This window comes from Clytia hemisphaerica, unplaced genomic scaffold, assembly GCF_902728285.1.
Source record: "Clytia hemisphaerica strain Z4C2 unplaced genomic scaffold, Clytia hemisphaerica genome assembly, whole genome shotgun sequence".
In the NCBI taxonomy this organism is placed as follows: domain Eukaryota; kingdom Metazoa; phylum Cnidaria; class Hydrozoa; order Leptothecata; family Clytiidae; genus Clytia; species Clytia hemisphaerica.
In genome coordinates this window covers 41,883-59,229 of record NW_027103460.1, presented here as the reverse complement: position 1 = coordinate 59,229, position 17,347 = coordinate 41,883, and the positions used below count along the sequence as shown (strand labels likewise).

The window sequence follows — 17,347 nt, the reverse complement described above, 5'->3', positions numbered from 1 at the left end:
CCATTTATGTGAATCGTTTCATATGCTTTGTTTCATATAGAATTGGAATTTTTCTTAATTTTCACTAAAAAAAAAAATTTAGAAGAATAATTTTTGGCAGAACCACTGAATTTGGAATTAATGATTTCAATTGAAAGAAACATACATGTGTTACAAGAGGAGCATTATTCCCTGAATTCCAGACCTTTAAAGGCGTTTAATAAGATAGCTGAAAAACACTAAAACACCCCTGTTTGAAATGAAAATATGGAAACAGGTAAAAATAAGTTATGAAAAAGAGTTTGCATGCTACCTTACACTTTCAAACATACCGGGTGTGTCAAAAATACGCCCCTATTTTTCGATTTTTGAGAAACAAATTTCTATCCAACATAGGCAAGTGAAATTTTCAAGGATGTGCTCAAATGAGAAATGCATGCTATTTTGAAAAGAATATTGTTTTTGGCTGAGGGTTAAGTATTTTTAGGAATTTTGAGGGTAAGATATTCTGAACATATCTATTTCATAAATTTTCTTATAAAACACCACAACTCATCTCCTAGTAAAAATTACGTTTTCTTCTAATATTCTTATAAACATTATTCTTATAAACAAGCAGATAATAGACTGCTTCTAATGCATAATAAAAATAACATCAAAACAACAACTTTGATTATTTTTCCACTAAAAATATTTGACAGTATATTCAATTGATGAAAATTTTAAATTTAAAAACTTTAAAAAATTCAACTATTATTATCATCTCAAAAGATTTCATGATAAAAATGAAAAATCATCAACTCAAAATTCATTTAAGGATAAAAATAAAAATAGCAAAGAAAATATGTTTATTGACGAAATAAAGTATTTTGGATTCAGCAAAATAGCTAATAAAAGATCAAATAAGCATTTATGAACTTTACAAAGGGAGAAACATTCAAAATTCCTCAGAACCACCAATCTAGAAGAACCACAGAACGAAACCTTGCTAAAAGTTTCATGGGTTAGAAACATGATAAGTTAAAATATTATAAAACTACTAGAACTACGAAAACCTTAACAAGCCTTCACAACAAAAACAAAAACAAATTTTATTTGAATATAAATTGAAACATGTGAATAATATTCTAAAGCCTTAATATTTATGATGCAAGCTTTTAGTGTATCAGTTTCCTAAGTGTAGTATCTGATGATTGTTAAAAAATTGTTTTCTTCAATGTGACTCTGTACTAATATTTCTTTTATGTTTGGACACAAGATGGAATTTTATGACAAAAATGGCTAAAAAACTTTGCCAAAATTGAAAATTAATATAAACAACTTAATTAACAATACCTAAAAAAGGAGAGGAAAACCCTCAATGAAACTGACATGTCAATTCTGTGTAAGGAAAAGGAGACAGACACAATGAGGAAGAGGAAAGAAAGAGAGAAAAAGAAAAAGAGAGAGAGAGAGAGAGAGAGAAAGAGAAAAGGAGGAGAAAGAGAGAGAGAGAGAGAGAGAGAGAAAGAGAAAAGGAGGAGAAAGAGAGAGAGCAAGAGAAAAGGAGGAGAAAGAGAGAGAGAGAAAGAGAAAGAGAAAGAGAAAAAGACAGAAATCTAATTTAAAATTATTTATTTAATCTAATTTATCTAATACACAACATCTTCAAATGATTGATTCTTATTACAGACCTTATAATAATGACCTTTTCTAAATGAAATTTGAGATGTGTAGAAAATAGGGTTACTAAAACGATACTGGAAATACCTAAAAAAAATTTAGAAATCAATCAGATTCTAAAACATTGGGAAAATTTGTTACATAAGAATTCTCACAATCAACTCCAAGAAATAAACATTGCTCGATAATTTCTGTAACTTCAACCATGCTTAGTTTATCATTAAGCTTCACTTTCTTCACTATTGATTCAGCTTCTCCTTCCTTCAGACAACTTGAAAAACCACTTTCAGGCTGGAAAACTTGAAAATGTTCAATATCAAAAAAATAACCAAATGCAACGTAGTATACATTTCCATTGTTGTTCTTGAAGCAAACAAAACGATCAATAGAAAAATAATGACCTGTGGCAAGGGAGACAGTTGTGCTATTCCGGCGTATTTCTTTTGTGCGACAACATGATCTAATTATGTATCCTTCAAGCTTTATTGAAGGGAAGGTAAATGCAGAAAACTCTAGCTCCATAAATCGATTAATAAAAAGGGCGCTTTCTTCTTTTGAAGCATCATATGTGGAAAGGGATCCTATTCCAATTATATTGTGATTAATTTCAAAACAATACTTATGATAGGTTCCATTCAACTGCCGCATATATTTGTCCTCGTTAGTGCCAGGTTTGATACAAGTTTCTGCTAAATATGGCAAATAGTTAGAAGCAGAAACTGCACTAGCCAATTGAAACGAAATGTTCTGCGTACCATGTATTAACTTGAGAATAAAGCCATTTTTATCTTCAAAACTGAATAAACTATACACATACAATGGACCAAGTTCAGAAACAGTTTTAGGTAAATGTATAAGAGAATGAATATTTATTGTCATGTAACGGCGTTGATAAAGCTTATCAAAGGTTGAGCAAAATAAGAAAATAAACCTCTTTGCTGTGGCGATGTCATTTGATGTGATATTTGATTTCAGTAGTAAATGAACTGCATGAGAAAGTAAATAGAAATGTTCAAAATAGATTGATGGCAACAGCTTTGACATGACAGGAACAAAATAATACAGTAAAAAGGATCGAAATTCTGATGCTTTCCAATAACCAAGATTACTTTTAATTGTTCGGGGTGCGCGGGAAATATAATTAGGTGGCTTCAATGATAACAAACGATCTTCAACCTGAGGTAAAGCTTGAAAAACAGAATAAGGTTCATTCTTATGAGAGCCATCACACCACATGGACATTAACAATTTGGTAACACCTAGTAGTACAGCATGCATGTAGTCTATGCCAATGCCACGAATTACATCATAGCTAGGTACAAGCATTAATGGTGTGGGTCCTTTAACTCCTTTTACATGATTTTTGGCAATCATTGCTTCCTTAGCATGTTCGACTGTTTCAGTATGTGTCCGGTGGGGACCAGTTGGATTGGATTTATTGAACCTTACATTTCCGTTTTTTGCAGTTTTTGCTGTCTCCCCTTCTTGAAGACACTTAGGACAGCCATAAAATGCATTAAACTGTTGGAAATTTAGCACACTGGCTTTAGCAGGCATGTCAAAAGTGCCACAAAGCAACATGGATTTAATGGTGACTTCTTCATTTATTTGTGTTCCAAAATAAGTCAGCTCTCTAAAAGATTCAAACTGCGGAGATAAGAACAGCAGCATATTAGGATGTGTCTCCCCATACCACAGGCCACTAATCAAAATGTTTTCCTTTTTCCTGCGATCTTTAAAAGGTAATTCATTTATTGTGTAGAAGACTGGCCAGATAGATGACTTGATACTCTTGAAAAGGGGAACACCATCAGTGTTCCACATAAAAGATATATTGAACGGATTATTTAGAAAAGCAGAGTATGATTTATATAATGAAAAGTCGTATATGTCAGACGGTGATGATGCAGTACGATTAAAGCGGTGATTTAATTTGAGAAGCATACCAGCACGTGAAAAAATTGCTTTGATTTGGCTCTTTATGTCAAATTGCATGAAGTACGACTTGGTCATAGGTTTTTCCGTTTTTTTTGATTGGCAACATGTAGAATTTGGACAAACAACACTGTCTTTATCCAATTTCATTAAACACTCCTTACAAAAGTAGTGTGTTTTGACATTAGGATTCAGTGAGCCAAAAAGTTTCTTAAGCATATACAATGATCTCGGAAAGATATGGTTTGACGGTAAAAGAATATTAATGAGGATGATCAAGGAGGAAAGTGCAACACCAGGAAGTTTGTATTTCTGCGAAAAAGCAATTATCATCGTTATGGCTGCTCCCAAAGTTACAGTGGCCTCAGGGTAAAGTGGTGAAGAAAAGTGCCCAGTTATATCACTGTTACATCCATCTTCTCTGGTTCATCAAATAAATCATCTGCAAAGAAATTTAATTAATTTGATTAATAGCATGAAAATAAAAGCATTGGGGACACAAGAAGTTTTTTCCCATTGGTGCAATGCAACATACTCCATCCCACCATTCACCCATCGATTCAAATCAATTTTGTTCCATTGTCCCAGGGACAAATCCAGCATGTATTTTCCTCACTTTTCGTCCCATGAAACAAAAAAAAACATGGCACGCACCAATGCGAAAAAAACTTCTCATGATGTCCCCAAGCCTTAACACTGAGAATAAGATTCTGTCACATTCCCGCCCCTACTTTTACCATAATGGTCCATGCAAGAAAAAAAAAACATCACCCCCTATATGGACGACATCAATTTTTGATAGGTATTTTGATGTAAGCGCTGTTTGTTACTGAAGTTCTGGAATTTTTTGAAAGTGATTTGGGGGTATATAGAAGTACCCACACAACAGCGCTTTCCAACAGAATTTTTTTACCACTGACCGCTAAACCAACTGACCCACTTTTTCAACAGCCTTGCGATATCAAAAGAAAGGTAATAACTTTCACAATTTTTCAATCGTTTCAAAATAAACTGTGGAATTGGAACTCGTACAAATTTCTAGTTGAAATAATTATGACGTGTGAGATGTGGAGCGATATTGCATTCAAAGATTTTAGCTAAAACAATCATCAACAGGCCTTTCCACTGACAAAAACTTGTAATACCACCTCATTTACCTTGCGATTCTTCAGTAAAATCTTCCCAATAATCATTTTCATTAAATAAATCATTGGAAAATTCATCTTCAACCCTAAATACATCTTCCAAGTGTTCGACAGTTGTAGTATGATACTCATGGCTTGCGAAAAAGGCTAAAAAATGAAAGAAAATCTCACTTCAGTTCTAGTACAACAAATTCATCGCACAATTATGGACATTATCATGATATCAATAAAAGCAATAACAAATAATTATTCCAATGAAATGAAAAAAAAGCTTATAACTTAATTAAAATTCACCCCTAGCATACAAACATAGATCTACCAGGGGAATGTATAAACAAAATATATCAGACAGAACTCAGATAGGATTATAACTTTTCAAATGAAAGTTATAGTTTAAAAGAACAGCTACCTATGGTCAAAGTAGACATAAATTACTTTTTGTAACGTCGTAAAAGGGCGTGTTTTTAAAGCAAATTGGGCAATAAAACATGAAACTAATTACAGTAATTAATACAATTTAGAGTTTCATAAACTTTAATAGGGCTTTCAGAATACAATTCATTGTTTTAAATAATTTTTAAAAATGAAATTGAAAAAGTTCAAGATGGTCCTCTTGTCTACTTCACTGTACTGAACCCAGCGCCGTCATAATCATCAAGAAGCCAAAGCTTAATCAGAAGGAAACCTGTAGCTCTTCGACTACATGTTTTTATAAGCATAAAAATCCCAAAACGGTACTCGGCAAAATTGGTCTTTCCAGAAAAAAAAAATTGAATATAGGGGAGGTGGGGGTGGTTGAGGATGTAACATCTTTAGGAAATTTACCCCCCCCCCCCGGAAAACAGTCTATCCAATCTATATATACCTTCGATTTCATCACCTGCACTTTGTTCGAATTGATCATCACTGTCACAACATTCAGTAACTACTTCACCTTCAGACTTGTTATCATTTTCACAATCAAACATTTCGACGTCATGTTCATTATCAGGTTCCAGTTCTTCGTCTGAGTTAGATTGAACTGCAAACGAATCGTAGAACACTTCCTCGGTGCTAGATTGATACAAAACATCTCTATATCTATAAAAAGATGCACGAGACAGACCTGTGTCCTCTCCCTCCATCTTTGAAAGCAAAATGCGGACAGACTACAGACAAAAACATTCGAATTATAGACGTTCGAAAATGGCGCATAAGTAGCGCAAAATAATAATAATTCGAACGTCAAACGTTCGATTAAAATTCGAACGTTTTTTGTTCGAAAGTCCTTTTAAATGCCCGCCCTTTTTTCATAAGAAATTTTTATTTTTGAGAGTCAGTCGCAGGATTTTTTTGTCTCAAACTGTAAGGAATCATGTCTCGCCAGCAAAGAGAACGTAAACCATCAGCCAAACTGGCGGACAATTTTGGTAAGTGACATTTGTTTCAATAGAAGGTGTCGAAGATACTTGTCCCGTGTAATTTTTTCCAGCACATATTTTTCTTATAAGCAACTTTAATTTTTTGGTCAGGGCTTACATTCATTCTAACTTTGTGAAAAATTTGGTCGTACTTAAAAAAACACTTCAATTTTCTTTTAGGGGAAGACACTGGACCTGTGTTAAAGATTATTTTTACAGAGGAAGAATCCAACGGAAAACGCCTAAACCTAGCCCTCCCATTTTCAACTTTAAAGCCAACTAACCATACTGGGGAACTAGTACCGCTCGAAAGCCTTAAGGAGATGGAAAAGTACAATTTCTTCTACCCCCATCTTAAGCAATATTATCCAGCACTCCTCATTGAGATCAAAGGAAGAAAAAAGCGAAGACTGAGTAAAGGTATTTCTTCTTTCATAAATTATGATAACACACTAAGACAATAACGCGCATCTTAGAGTGATCTTGTTAAGTGTCATCTGGTCGTTGTATATCTGTGAGCTTCCATCCAATTCGAGCTAGAAAAAGAAGATACACGCTTTATAGATATTCTTATAAAAAAAGGGTGTACCATCAAATCGAAGCTAAATAATGACAATACACTTTTTTTTTAAGAAACTATTTTTACCAAGCAGCCTCAATGTTTCTTACATGTTTCTATACATTTTCTGACATAATCGGCCTATTTTTCATGCAAAGAAAAAACCTGTTTTGATTGGAAGGTTCTTAAAAAAAAAACGAATTAAAAAATGTTATTTTCTCATTCTCAGCCTCAGCATGTCTCTTCAAAAAACATCTATCTCATCAAGGATTGAGTAATTTGGCTAAGAACATTGCTGTATGCTTATTAATAGTGATTCTTATAGATAAACATGCAATTTTTATTTCGAAAATCGGGCTCCTTCAGGGGGGGGGGTCAGTACTAAAATGTAAGACATACATGAGTACTAAAAGGATTTGTTATTTTAGTACACATGTACTAAAATTATTTTGAGCAATTTAACATAGATACCACCCATTTTTTGCCCTTATTACGGGTTTAAATTTACCAAAATGGGGTCATTGTTGCAAACCTAGTCGAATTTAGTGCATCAATCTGCAAAATAATATGATTTTATTACTAAACTGTGCTAAACTGTACATAAAAATACTTTTAAAAAATATTTAAAAAATTGGAAAAATTCTGAAAGATTTCTGAAGATTTTTTCGAAAATTCCTGAAAAAAAAAATCAAATTTTTTCCAAAATTGTTAAAAAAATGCTCCATTTTGGCTGATTTTAGAACAAAATACTAAGATTTTTCAAAAATTTCTTTAAAGGACCACCCTTTTTGGTATTTTAGTACACATGGTACTAAAATCATTTTTGAGCTTTTTTGCATACCACCACGTCACTAAATGTCATTATGTCTGAGATTTTAGTACCGACCCCCCCTGGCTCCTTCCCATTTAAGGTCTATAGTCATGCACCCATGTGCCAAAAATCAGAAAATTTCAAATTAATCCTTACCTCATTCTTTTCATTAGAAGCAGACAAAGAGAACATGGAGGAAAATGATGGTGGGGATGCAAACGATTCCAATCAAGGTTTGTTCTAAAAAAATAAACCATGTTAATTCAAAAATGAGAGTAGCCTTATTAAGTCTAGAATAAAACATCAACATTGTTGTTTATTAAACCATAGTTGTTTATTAAACTGGATAAAAAGTCCTTTTCCTTTTTAAGTCAAACTCGTTGCACCCAATATTACTTATTTAAAAGCCTTTAAAAAGTAGCTATATATATTTTCCTTTTAAAGATGAAGTGAGAAGGCCAAAAACAAAGAAAAAGCGCCAACAAGGTAAATCCTAGTTCAGTATAAGTATAGATCATGATATCTTCCAGGTTTTTTTTAGGTCCCTCCACATAGTTTCTACCCCCCTACATTCAGCGGGGTCTTGGGTTTTGATGAACCAAAAGCAAGGGGGTGTTAAAAGTATGACTTTCCTAAGGGAGGGGTTGCCAGTTAAGGGGGGGGGGGGTCTTCTTAGATAAGGTAGGGTCTTCTTAGATAATTCTTTGAATTATGCAAAATTTCAATTTTTTATTCATACTGATTTTCTAAGGGGGGATGTGAAATTTTAAATGAATTTCCTAAGGGGGGTTACCACTAAAGGGGGGGGGGGTCTTGACCACTCTAGAAACTATGCTCCATCTGGGGCCTGAAAAAACCCATTTGGTAATCTCCCCCCACCTACCGCCATATCAATTTCCTGCAATAAACACACAGATGTTGAACATGGACAATTTTCTTCCTCCTCTTCCCCTAAGATTTCCTGAAATCCCCATTTACATTAGCCCCCATCAAGGTGAAAATATTCACTTTCTTTCACTCCCTCCAGGAAATCTTCCTAGACTTGTCCAAAAACCAGTTCATAAACAGATTTTCCTTTAAACGTTGTCCTTTTGACGGTGTAACAAGTATATTTTATCAAAGATAAGTTTGTTAGATACCTTTATCACTCCATTAACCATAGAACAAAACGATGACAATCCAGAGCCGAGCAAGACCAATCCAACAACTATCACCAAAGGTTTGTCAGAATGATACCTAAAACAATAAAAAAGATGTGAAAATCACAAAGGAAAAAAGTCCGAAATCTGCAGAACATTGAGTTAATATTCACTAACAGAGCTTTCAACTTTTTTTCCATTTAAGAAACTCCAAAGGAAAGAAAGAAAGAGGATGAAACAAAACCCAAAAAACAAAAAGGTTAGTTGACTGTTAAAGTTCATTGTGAAATATTGGCGTACATTTCAAAATTTATTTCATCTTTGAATGATTTTGATGTTATTATCTTTCCTCAATGATTTGTAAAAGTTAGTGACAACTTTTTATTAAATTTCAATTTTTACCAGTTACATTACTAGTGGAATGACCCTAATTTCTTTCTTTAGAGAAAGAAAACCAATCAAAGAAGGCCAAGGCAAATACATCAAATTTGCTTGCACAGGAAATCCTTGCGAAAGGTAAAACCATTATAGCAATATTCCAAGACTAAAGAATAAGGCTGTGACTTTCTTTATACAATGCAAATGGAAAATAAGAACCAAGCTAGAATTTTTTTGACCGATGTTGAATCAATATGGCCAAAGTTTATCATTTATATGACTAAATATTTGGCATCTTTCTTCTTCTTTTAGATGCAGCAATCAATCTTGATATCAACGACAAGTTGTTGACTGAATATGTTGACATTGACGATGTTCAAGAAAAAGCCCAAAATATGGACAGTTCTCTAGGTAATCAAGGTTTAAAAAATGTCACATTGAATCGTGTGTGCATGGAATATAAAATTAATACTGACACATCGCCTTAGTTTCAAGAAATGCACCACTTTTTCTATTTTAATTTGTTATTATTACCTTAAGGGAACTTGTTTTAGCGGGAACTAATTTTGATGAGCAGCAAAAATCCTGAAAATGTTTAATTTTGGCGAGAACTTATTTTGACGATTGATGAATTTTTTTAATTTTGACAAAAGACAGTGTAAATTTGTTCTACTTTGCCTTATTTGAGGCGTTATTTGTAAACTCAAGAAGTTATTTAGGCAAAACACCAAAAAATTTAATTTTGGGGAGAACTTATTTTGGCGAGTGAGCAAAATATTTAATTTTGGTGGGAACTAATTTTGGCGAATTTTGTCTAATTTCACCAAAATAAGTTCCCTTAAGGTACTTATTTTCAAAATGGAAAATTAAATTCTAGTACCTAGATCATTATCATAACATTTTTTGCAGATTTCAACATTCAAACAACAAACAGTCAATCGATAGAGCATCAAACAATCGACATTGACACAACATCAACAAAAAACAATTCAGTGTTGAAGCCTAAATGTCAAGCTGAAGTACCTGAGGAAAATGGTAAATTCTGAACTTTAGGTCTTTCCTAGATTTGAATTTGCTAAACAGTAATGTGAGTGGTTTTAAGAGTCTTGAAACATTGAAACATTGTTCCTTATGTGGCCCAAAGTCTTTTCTCGTTTGGTTCTTATTGAAATATTTGTGCAGTATAACTCGGAAGATATCAAATAAACAATTTCATTACCTTAAGGGATCTGGTTCACTCCGAAGATAACCAATAGTCTAAATGATCAGCGCACCAGCACATTGAAACTGCCAAGTCCAGTTTTTTCTGAAAAAGGTAAGCATAAAATGGTACAAAATTGTTGAAATAATCCAAATATCAGTTATTGCTAGTTCCATTAGGGAACCAAAATATATAATGCTCTAAGGGAGAAGAAGTACATTGCCAATATTAAGCATAGATAATCAAACAATTTCTTATAAGATACACTATGAACATTTTAAAAGATTATTTTGATAGCAGCTTAACAAAACCAAAACTCTTTCCTTTTCATTAGTTTCAGATAATGAGAAATCCCCAATCTTTCAGCGCCTGGAACCAAAAGGTACACCATCTTATTTCTTGAAAAAAAAATAATATTACAACTGTCTGAATAGGGTTGCTTTTGAAATCTAACTTTTCTTGATGACTGACATTATTTCAAGCCGCATTACTTTTCAATCTTCTAAAAATTTGAAGATTAGAGGCTTAGATTGATACTTAATAGCGTTTATATTTAAAGGAGGAACAGCTTTTAAATTAAAATAGGTGTTTAGTCAATCTAATAATCCAATAAGTCAATCTGTAATAAATGACTACAAAGATACTCGTTACATTCGAAAAATTACCGGCCAACTGAAATTGCCTTATTTGCAGCACTGCAATAAAAGTTGCAACATATCCATTCATTTTTTCTGAATTGCTTAATTGTTAAAATTATGTAGAACTTTAAATTGCAACAATGAAAACGAAAACAAAAGTTAATCATTTGAATGCTTAAACATCTCAGGGCTGGTTAGGAAGTCAGCAATGTAACACCTTTAAGAATGTAACAATAAGATTATCTTCTCTTAGAAAATCAATTGAGACAAATCCAAACCATGCTGGTTCCTGACATTGTGTCAGCTATTGAGAAGTTAAATCACTTTGTGGGTGGAGACAAAGTGAGTTTTTCATTGAGTGTTATAATTGTTATCTTAAAAATTGAATTTTCAAAGATTACTTTATCCTGTTTTAAACTTTATTTTCAGTAGTTTGAGTCAATTCATCGCAAAGCCTAACAACATATATCCTAATAGCAAATCTCATATTACATTAGGTTGTTGAGGAAAGCTTGGGAAGATCTTTTTCAAATGACGAACCATTATTGCCAACTAATCAACAGGTAAAAATGATGCACCTTAATTTCATAACGCTAACAATTTAATTAAGACGAAGCTTGATTCATAATTCAAATTGTGATTTTTCTTAAACATGATCCTCAAATATTCGCAATAAGTATGTTCCCTCACAAAGTTTTTATTTGGTATTGAAAATAATGTTTCTTTTCTGTACTATAAAATATGTTTTTTTAGAGTATGGGGTGCATCTCACCACTATCACGCAACTCCTTAAAGGCAAAGTCATACTTCCTGACACCCAAGCTAAAAGCAACTACATCCACACCCAAGACAACACCCTCCTCCATCAACAAATCTAACAAAACAGCATCATTAATATCATCCCCAGTAAACAAGCCCGTCCAAACATCATCGTCAGTCGTCAGCAAGTCCATCCAAACGTCATCCTCAGTCAGCAAGCCAATCAAAAAGTTATCCTCAGTCAGCAAGCCAATCGAAAAGTCACCATCCACTTTAAGCAAGCCCATCCAAATAGCCACATCAGATCATAATTCAATACCAACAACTTCAAATAATCCATCTAATGAAACATCAGCCGGGGTGAGAAACTTTCGCTACTTTGAAATGCTTATCTCAAATGTCACCCTCATTTCAAATATTTTAGATCTCAACCGTCTAACCCTAGATTTTAAGAAATAAATTTATTATGATTTTGTCCGACAACCATTATTTCTTTGAGGGCACTTCCCATAAAACACTAATTTAACTTGTTTTTCACACCTTTCAGACCAGCACCCCTGTAAGATATAAATTGCTATATGAAACTTGATACAAAACATAAAAAATCAAATGATTCAACATTTTCTCCATTTAGTTAAAACAGCTGGGTGATTGCACACCGCACATTTTTTTAACGGACATGGAGATGACAAGGATTAGGGCGAAAACAAACAATATGGCATCTTGGCGCAAATTTGTAAATTTAATCCTGGGTTTAAAATTTACAAAGGAGGAACTTAAAAAGTAAGCAACACTTTTTACTTACTTTATTCGAAGAAATTTTAGCGAGACTAATTTTAGCGTATATTAGCGAGTCAGGAAAATCTTGATTTTTTTTGGATTTATTTTAGCGAATCACGATTTCAAAAAAATTTATGTGGATAAATTTTAGCGAATACTCGTATTACATTATTGATTGTTTTAATTAATTTTCTAGTATTTCTTTGCTTTTGAAACCCTTCCTATTGATAAAAATGTATCAAGAAAATACAACCAGAAATTTCGCGTGGATAAATTTTAGCAATCTGTCGATTTGGCGTGTTTTAGCGAGATTTATTTTAGCGAAAATAGGGAAAACTCGCTAAAACGCTAAAATTAGTCTCGCTTAAATTTCTACGATTAAAGTAATATCACTAGGAAGAGTCACCCATATATCTAGTTAATAGAAGGCTACTAAACTACAATGCCACCTAAAATAATAAAAGGTTTCCTAATCATTTTCGATGTTCTTCAGATGTTTCTACACGAGGTAAATGATGTTTGTCAAAAAGATCAGTCAGGCGCATCCTGGCAAATGAACAGGGTATTTTTCCCTTGCGATTGGTGGCAAATGCAAGGGGTCAAAGACAAAAGTTGTGTAATTGCACTGAATACCCCACGCAATTGAACCGGGTTGGAAATATTTTGCTTTATTTTGAAGAACTGCATAGATGAAATTTTTTTTCCATGGGTCAATTTTGTCTTCAAAGATTGAAGAAACTTTTAACGAAAAAATAAAGTTCCCGGTTTTCTTCCTTTTTTCCCGTTTTCAGTTTGAAGTTCATTTTTATTCATTTTCACGCTTTTAGCCTGAGACGTCCTATCTCATTTGCACTGGGTGACGAATACCCCATGCAAATGCTCACCCCGTTCATTTGCCAGGATGCGCCTGACTGAAGATAATTTGCATTAAATTGTTCAAAATTGATTGCGAACCTACTCATGTGCAGATCATTATTTTCTGATTTATTTAAGTAGAGTCATCTTAGGCCGATGAAATTTACATATGAGTTTACCGTCGGCCGCCCGCATCTCTGAAAAGCACCCGCATGAAAATTTCATTATCTTCAATATTCCTAAAATTTTCATTATTTCTATATTTCTTTACAACTACAACCTCCATCGTTGTTAAAATCGTCTCTACGCAGGATTCCCTCTACGCATGACCTTTTTCCCAGAGTAAACACGGGTAAACAAAGAAGATTTTTTACAGAAAATGTGACCGCCCTCAATCCTACAACTACAGCGGGCGTCAGGCCCATCTATCTGCCTAACCGCCCTGGCGGCCATTTTAGTTTTTTGCCAAATCTAGCGCCACTGTAGCAATCGATCTTTATTTTTCGTTCGCAAAACATGCGTAGGGTTGAAGCGAAGCAAATTTTTTTATTTTGAGAGAGAATGGTTAGCAGAAATGTTGGATAAGGTGCTGTTGGGAAAATAATGAATAATGAATAATGAAATCATGCCGCATCTATTTTTGGGTAAGTTCACGACGGTAAACTCATATGTAAATTTCATCGGCCTTAGGGAGATAAATAAATAACAGCCATTTGTTTATCTCTAGTCAAACCCATATTGAAAAAAAGAGTATAACCTGGGGCAGCAGGCTTGTCAACAGCCTAAGGATTTAGAAATCTTAGTTGACAAATGCAAAATTTGACTCAAACTTTAATAAAATTTTTAATTTTCATCTACTAGAAGTTCAGCTTTAGGATTGCCAGATAAGAAGACCGGACGAGTAAGACCTGCGTTAAATCCATTCATCATTAATGAATTATCAAGTAAGATCCTTTCCTCTAACAATTACAGCTGATTTTCTGATACAAAAAAGACAAGTCAAATTTAACGATTTTCCCATAAAAAAACTTTCAGGTGTCGTGTTCCCTTGTTTGATAGCGCACACAACCCTTGAATTTTTGTAGAGTTATTTTTCTCTGAAGAAAGTCCCATCACATTTTCCATGACACGTTTGAGTTTGAACGATTCTTCCTAGTTTCATACCAAATCACTAAAAATATTCCATTTTCATTGCGCAAGCATTTATAGAAATTTTGCTGAGGATTCATTTTAGTTTTTCTCGTCGTAAACACCATCTTTATTCCACTTAAGCATCTAGGTTTTGTAATTTCACAAGTTGACAGAGGACTGATAAAGATAAAGACTTACCTGAATGATTATTTATCATGATTTTACTCAATTTTAGCATATACAACAAGGAGGTGGCCATTCGGTTCAGCAGGAGGATGCAGAGAAACTGATGTCACCAAAGTCATCAATGTCAAGTGTAACACTGCACGAAAGCCACGTAAGTAGTTCATTGTAGATGATAAAAGAGATATTTGTAGATTGCTGCAGTTTCATTAAAAATTGGAAATTTCTGACTTCGATTCACGGCTTCGCTTCTGGGGGAAAGAAGGAGTTCACGTTTGTTTGTTTTGATCAATCGTTCCATTTTGTGTACTTTACAGAATGTTTTAGAAAGGGTCTTCTACAGAACGCAATAAAAGGTCTAATGCACAATGTTTATTTTGCCGAACAGTAGCGCATTTTCATTGGCAGTATACGCGGGATTTTTTCTCTTTCAGCTGCAAGCAAAAAGTCGAACGCGGATGACGAAGCGGAAGAATAACACCGCCCGCCTCAGAAACCACCCGTCCGCCCGTGAGATCGCGGTTCACCGTTCGCCTTTACCGTTGGCTTTTTATCTTTTAGCGCTGGATCATTTGGTCTGTAATTATTTTTTTTAAGGAGATTTCATTCTCTTTTTATTAATTTGTGATTCTCAAGAAACTTACAGTGAAATTAATATCGTTGTTCTTTTTTTTATCACCTGAATGATGTTTTTTATTCTGGAACATCGGAAAACATCACATACGAAAATTTGCATACTTGTATTGATTATATTGAATGCATACTAAATCAAGTATGCAATTTTATTGAATGCATACTAGCCAAGTATGCAATCAAATTAAGTATGCATTTTATTGAATGCATACTAATCAAGTATGCATTTTATTGAATGCATATCTGATGCATACTTGCAAGTATGGTTTGTCTCAAAAGCATTCTTGATTTTAGTATGCAATCAAAACAAGTATGCAAATTTTCAAGTATGCAATTCCTCAAGTACGCAAATATTGCAAGTATGCTTTTTTTTGCATTCTTGGATTTAAGTATGCATTTGAGACAAAGCATACTAACAATTTGCATCCTCAATGCATTCTTAGAACATACTTGGGCATACTTAGATTTTTTTCTTAAGGGTACTTATATACACTGGTAGTAGAAAAAATTTCAAATTTATATAGTAAAGTACAGAGGCAAACCAAACTATTTCTCATTTACATTGCTATTTTGATAGACTAAAGACGGAATCCCCTTAATTTTTTAGTTCTATTTAGTAAATCTCAGACTCTATATATAAAACCTTATAAAATTATAAAAGTTGACAATATGAAGTCCAATTTTCTGCTCGCGAAAATTAATCCACTATAATGGTAAAATTTTTTAGTGAAAATAAAAAATCAACAGAAGACAAATTAATACATACTAACAGTATATATATAAAGAAAGGTACAAACATATCAAAATCAAATCAATTCCAAAATCTTTAAAAAAATATTTTTGAACATTACTGAGCAGCCTTGAACTTTTTGAGTTAAAAAAATTACCTCAAAGAAATCATGACTTTTGATTATTAAACATAAAAAATATTGCCAGGCTATAACTTACGTTTGCATTGTCAGTTGAATTGCCAACAGGTACGACTGATGCATCGCTGTCATCACCCCCACTCATATCCTTAAAAAATTGAAAGTACATTTTTGAAGCAAACATCTTAGGAGGATTTATTCATTTTTTTAGTTCCAAGCAGTTGACAGTAAAGTTTGTAGAACTATAAAACAGCTGCATTCTGGCATATTCCTGACTGAGATAAAAGTGTTAAGAAAAATCCCTGAATACTTACAACAATAAATATAGGTTAAGAATCTCTTCTTGTAGTACTTATAAAAAGGAACACAGTAGAAGAACAGCTATATTTGTGTTTTCAAATCAAACTGTCACAAAGGAAAATTCTGTGAACAATATGTGATCAAAATGCCAAAGTTTAATTTGCCACTGGCACATTGGGGAAAACATGTGTGAGTGGTGAATATTCCCCCACAATCCTCATTGTTTTTTGCCTCAGTTTCTTTTTCATGAGACTGTCAATCAAATCTTTTGCCTCAGTTTAGTTTGCATGGTAAACAAAACTGTCAATCAAATTTCATAAGGATCTTCATTTTTGATTTTCTCAACTTAAATTTTTCAATTTCAATTTGATTCAAAAACATATTTACTGGAAAAAAAAAGGACACCACCAAGATTAGAATCATTAGCAGCCTTAAACAATGATCTGTCCTTAAGTTACAACTGTTGTGTGAGCTTGTGGACACAAGGTTCTATATATAAATTTAAAGCTTGAGATGATACAGTAAAGGTTCGATGTATCTAGTTCACATTATAAATTTGGTATTCATATTACAAAAAAATACTCAAAAAATACTTAGCTTTTTCATATCACCACCAATCTGGTCTGCTTGGTTATGCTGACAATGACTGCGAGACCATCACTATCAGCAAATGTGCTTTCGTTTCCTTTATCAAAAACTTCTTTCTGTAAGATAGACTGGCTCTGGCAGACTGGGTCTCATCCAAAGCACAAAATGCTTCCTTCGGTCGCCAGCATATATACACATATTTCCAGGCCACACATACCACTGCATCTCACTCCAACAACAAGCACCACAAGAATCAAGACATTCAATCATAATATGATGAAATCCCTTAAATTTTTCTAGACCTGTAGACGATCCGATCCAAACACATCTTGTTGTTTTTGCAGGATTCCGTTTTTCCGATTATTCACTGGATGTAGTTTCTAGATTGCAAACCTGTATCCA

General features: G+C 33.4%; 2 protein-coding genes across 3 annotated transcripts; one reads left to right on the top strand and one right to left on the bottom strand.

Annotated features, from left to right (window-relative positions):
- Positions 1 to 817: 817 nt before the first annotated feature.
- LOC136798248 (uncharacterized) lies at positions 818 to 5,908 on the bottom strand. Of its 2 annotated transcripts, none has more exons than XM_067054829.1 (3): positions 5,587 to 5,908; positions 4,734 to 4,868; positions 818 to 4,018 (listed from the first exon to the last, which is right to left on the bottom strand). In XM_067054829.1, exons 1-3 carry the CDS (start codon positions 5,843 to 5,845, stop codon positions 3,972 to 3,974), a joined length of 441 nt encoding a protein of 146 aa, XP_066910930.1. In that variant the 5' UTR covers positions 5,846 to 5,908; the 3' UTR covers positions 818 to 3,971. The 2 variants fall into 2 exon arrangements, with proteins under 2 accessions (XP_066910930.1, XP_066910929.1); XM_067054828.1 differs by having other exon boundaries at positions 5,587 to 5,875.
- A 1,773-nt stretch (positions 5,909 to 7,681) lies between these two features.
- On the top strand, positions 7,682 to 15,223 carry LOC136798244 (uncharacterized protein DDB_G0281025-like). Its single transcript, XM_067054825.1, has 15 exons — positions 7,682 to 7,724; positions 8,654 to 8,710; positions 8,836 to 8,889; positions 9,075 to 9,146; positions 9,321 to 9,419; positions 9,918 to 10,043; positions 10,234 to 10,323; positions 10,544 to 10,591; positions 11,101 to 11,189; positions 11,345 to 11,410; positions 11,601 to 11,966; positions 12,241 to 12,389; positions 14,103 to 14,185; positions 14,608 to 14,709; positions 14,990 to 15,223. Exons 1-15 carry the CDS (start codon positions 7,682 to 7,684, stop codon positions 15,031 to 15,033), a joined length of 1,488 nt encoding a protein of 495 aa, XP_066910926.1. The 3' UTR covers positions 15,034 to 15,223.
- The last annotated feature ends 2,124 nt before the right edge of the window (positions 15,224 to 17,347 follow it).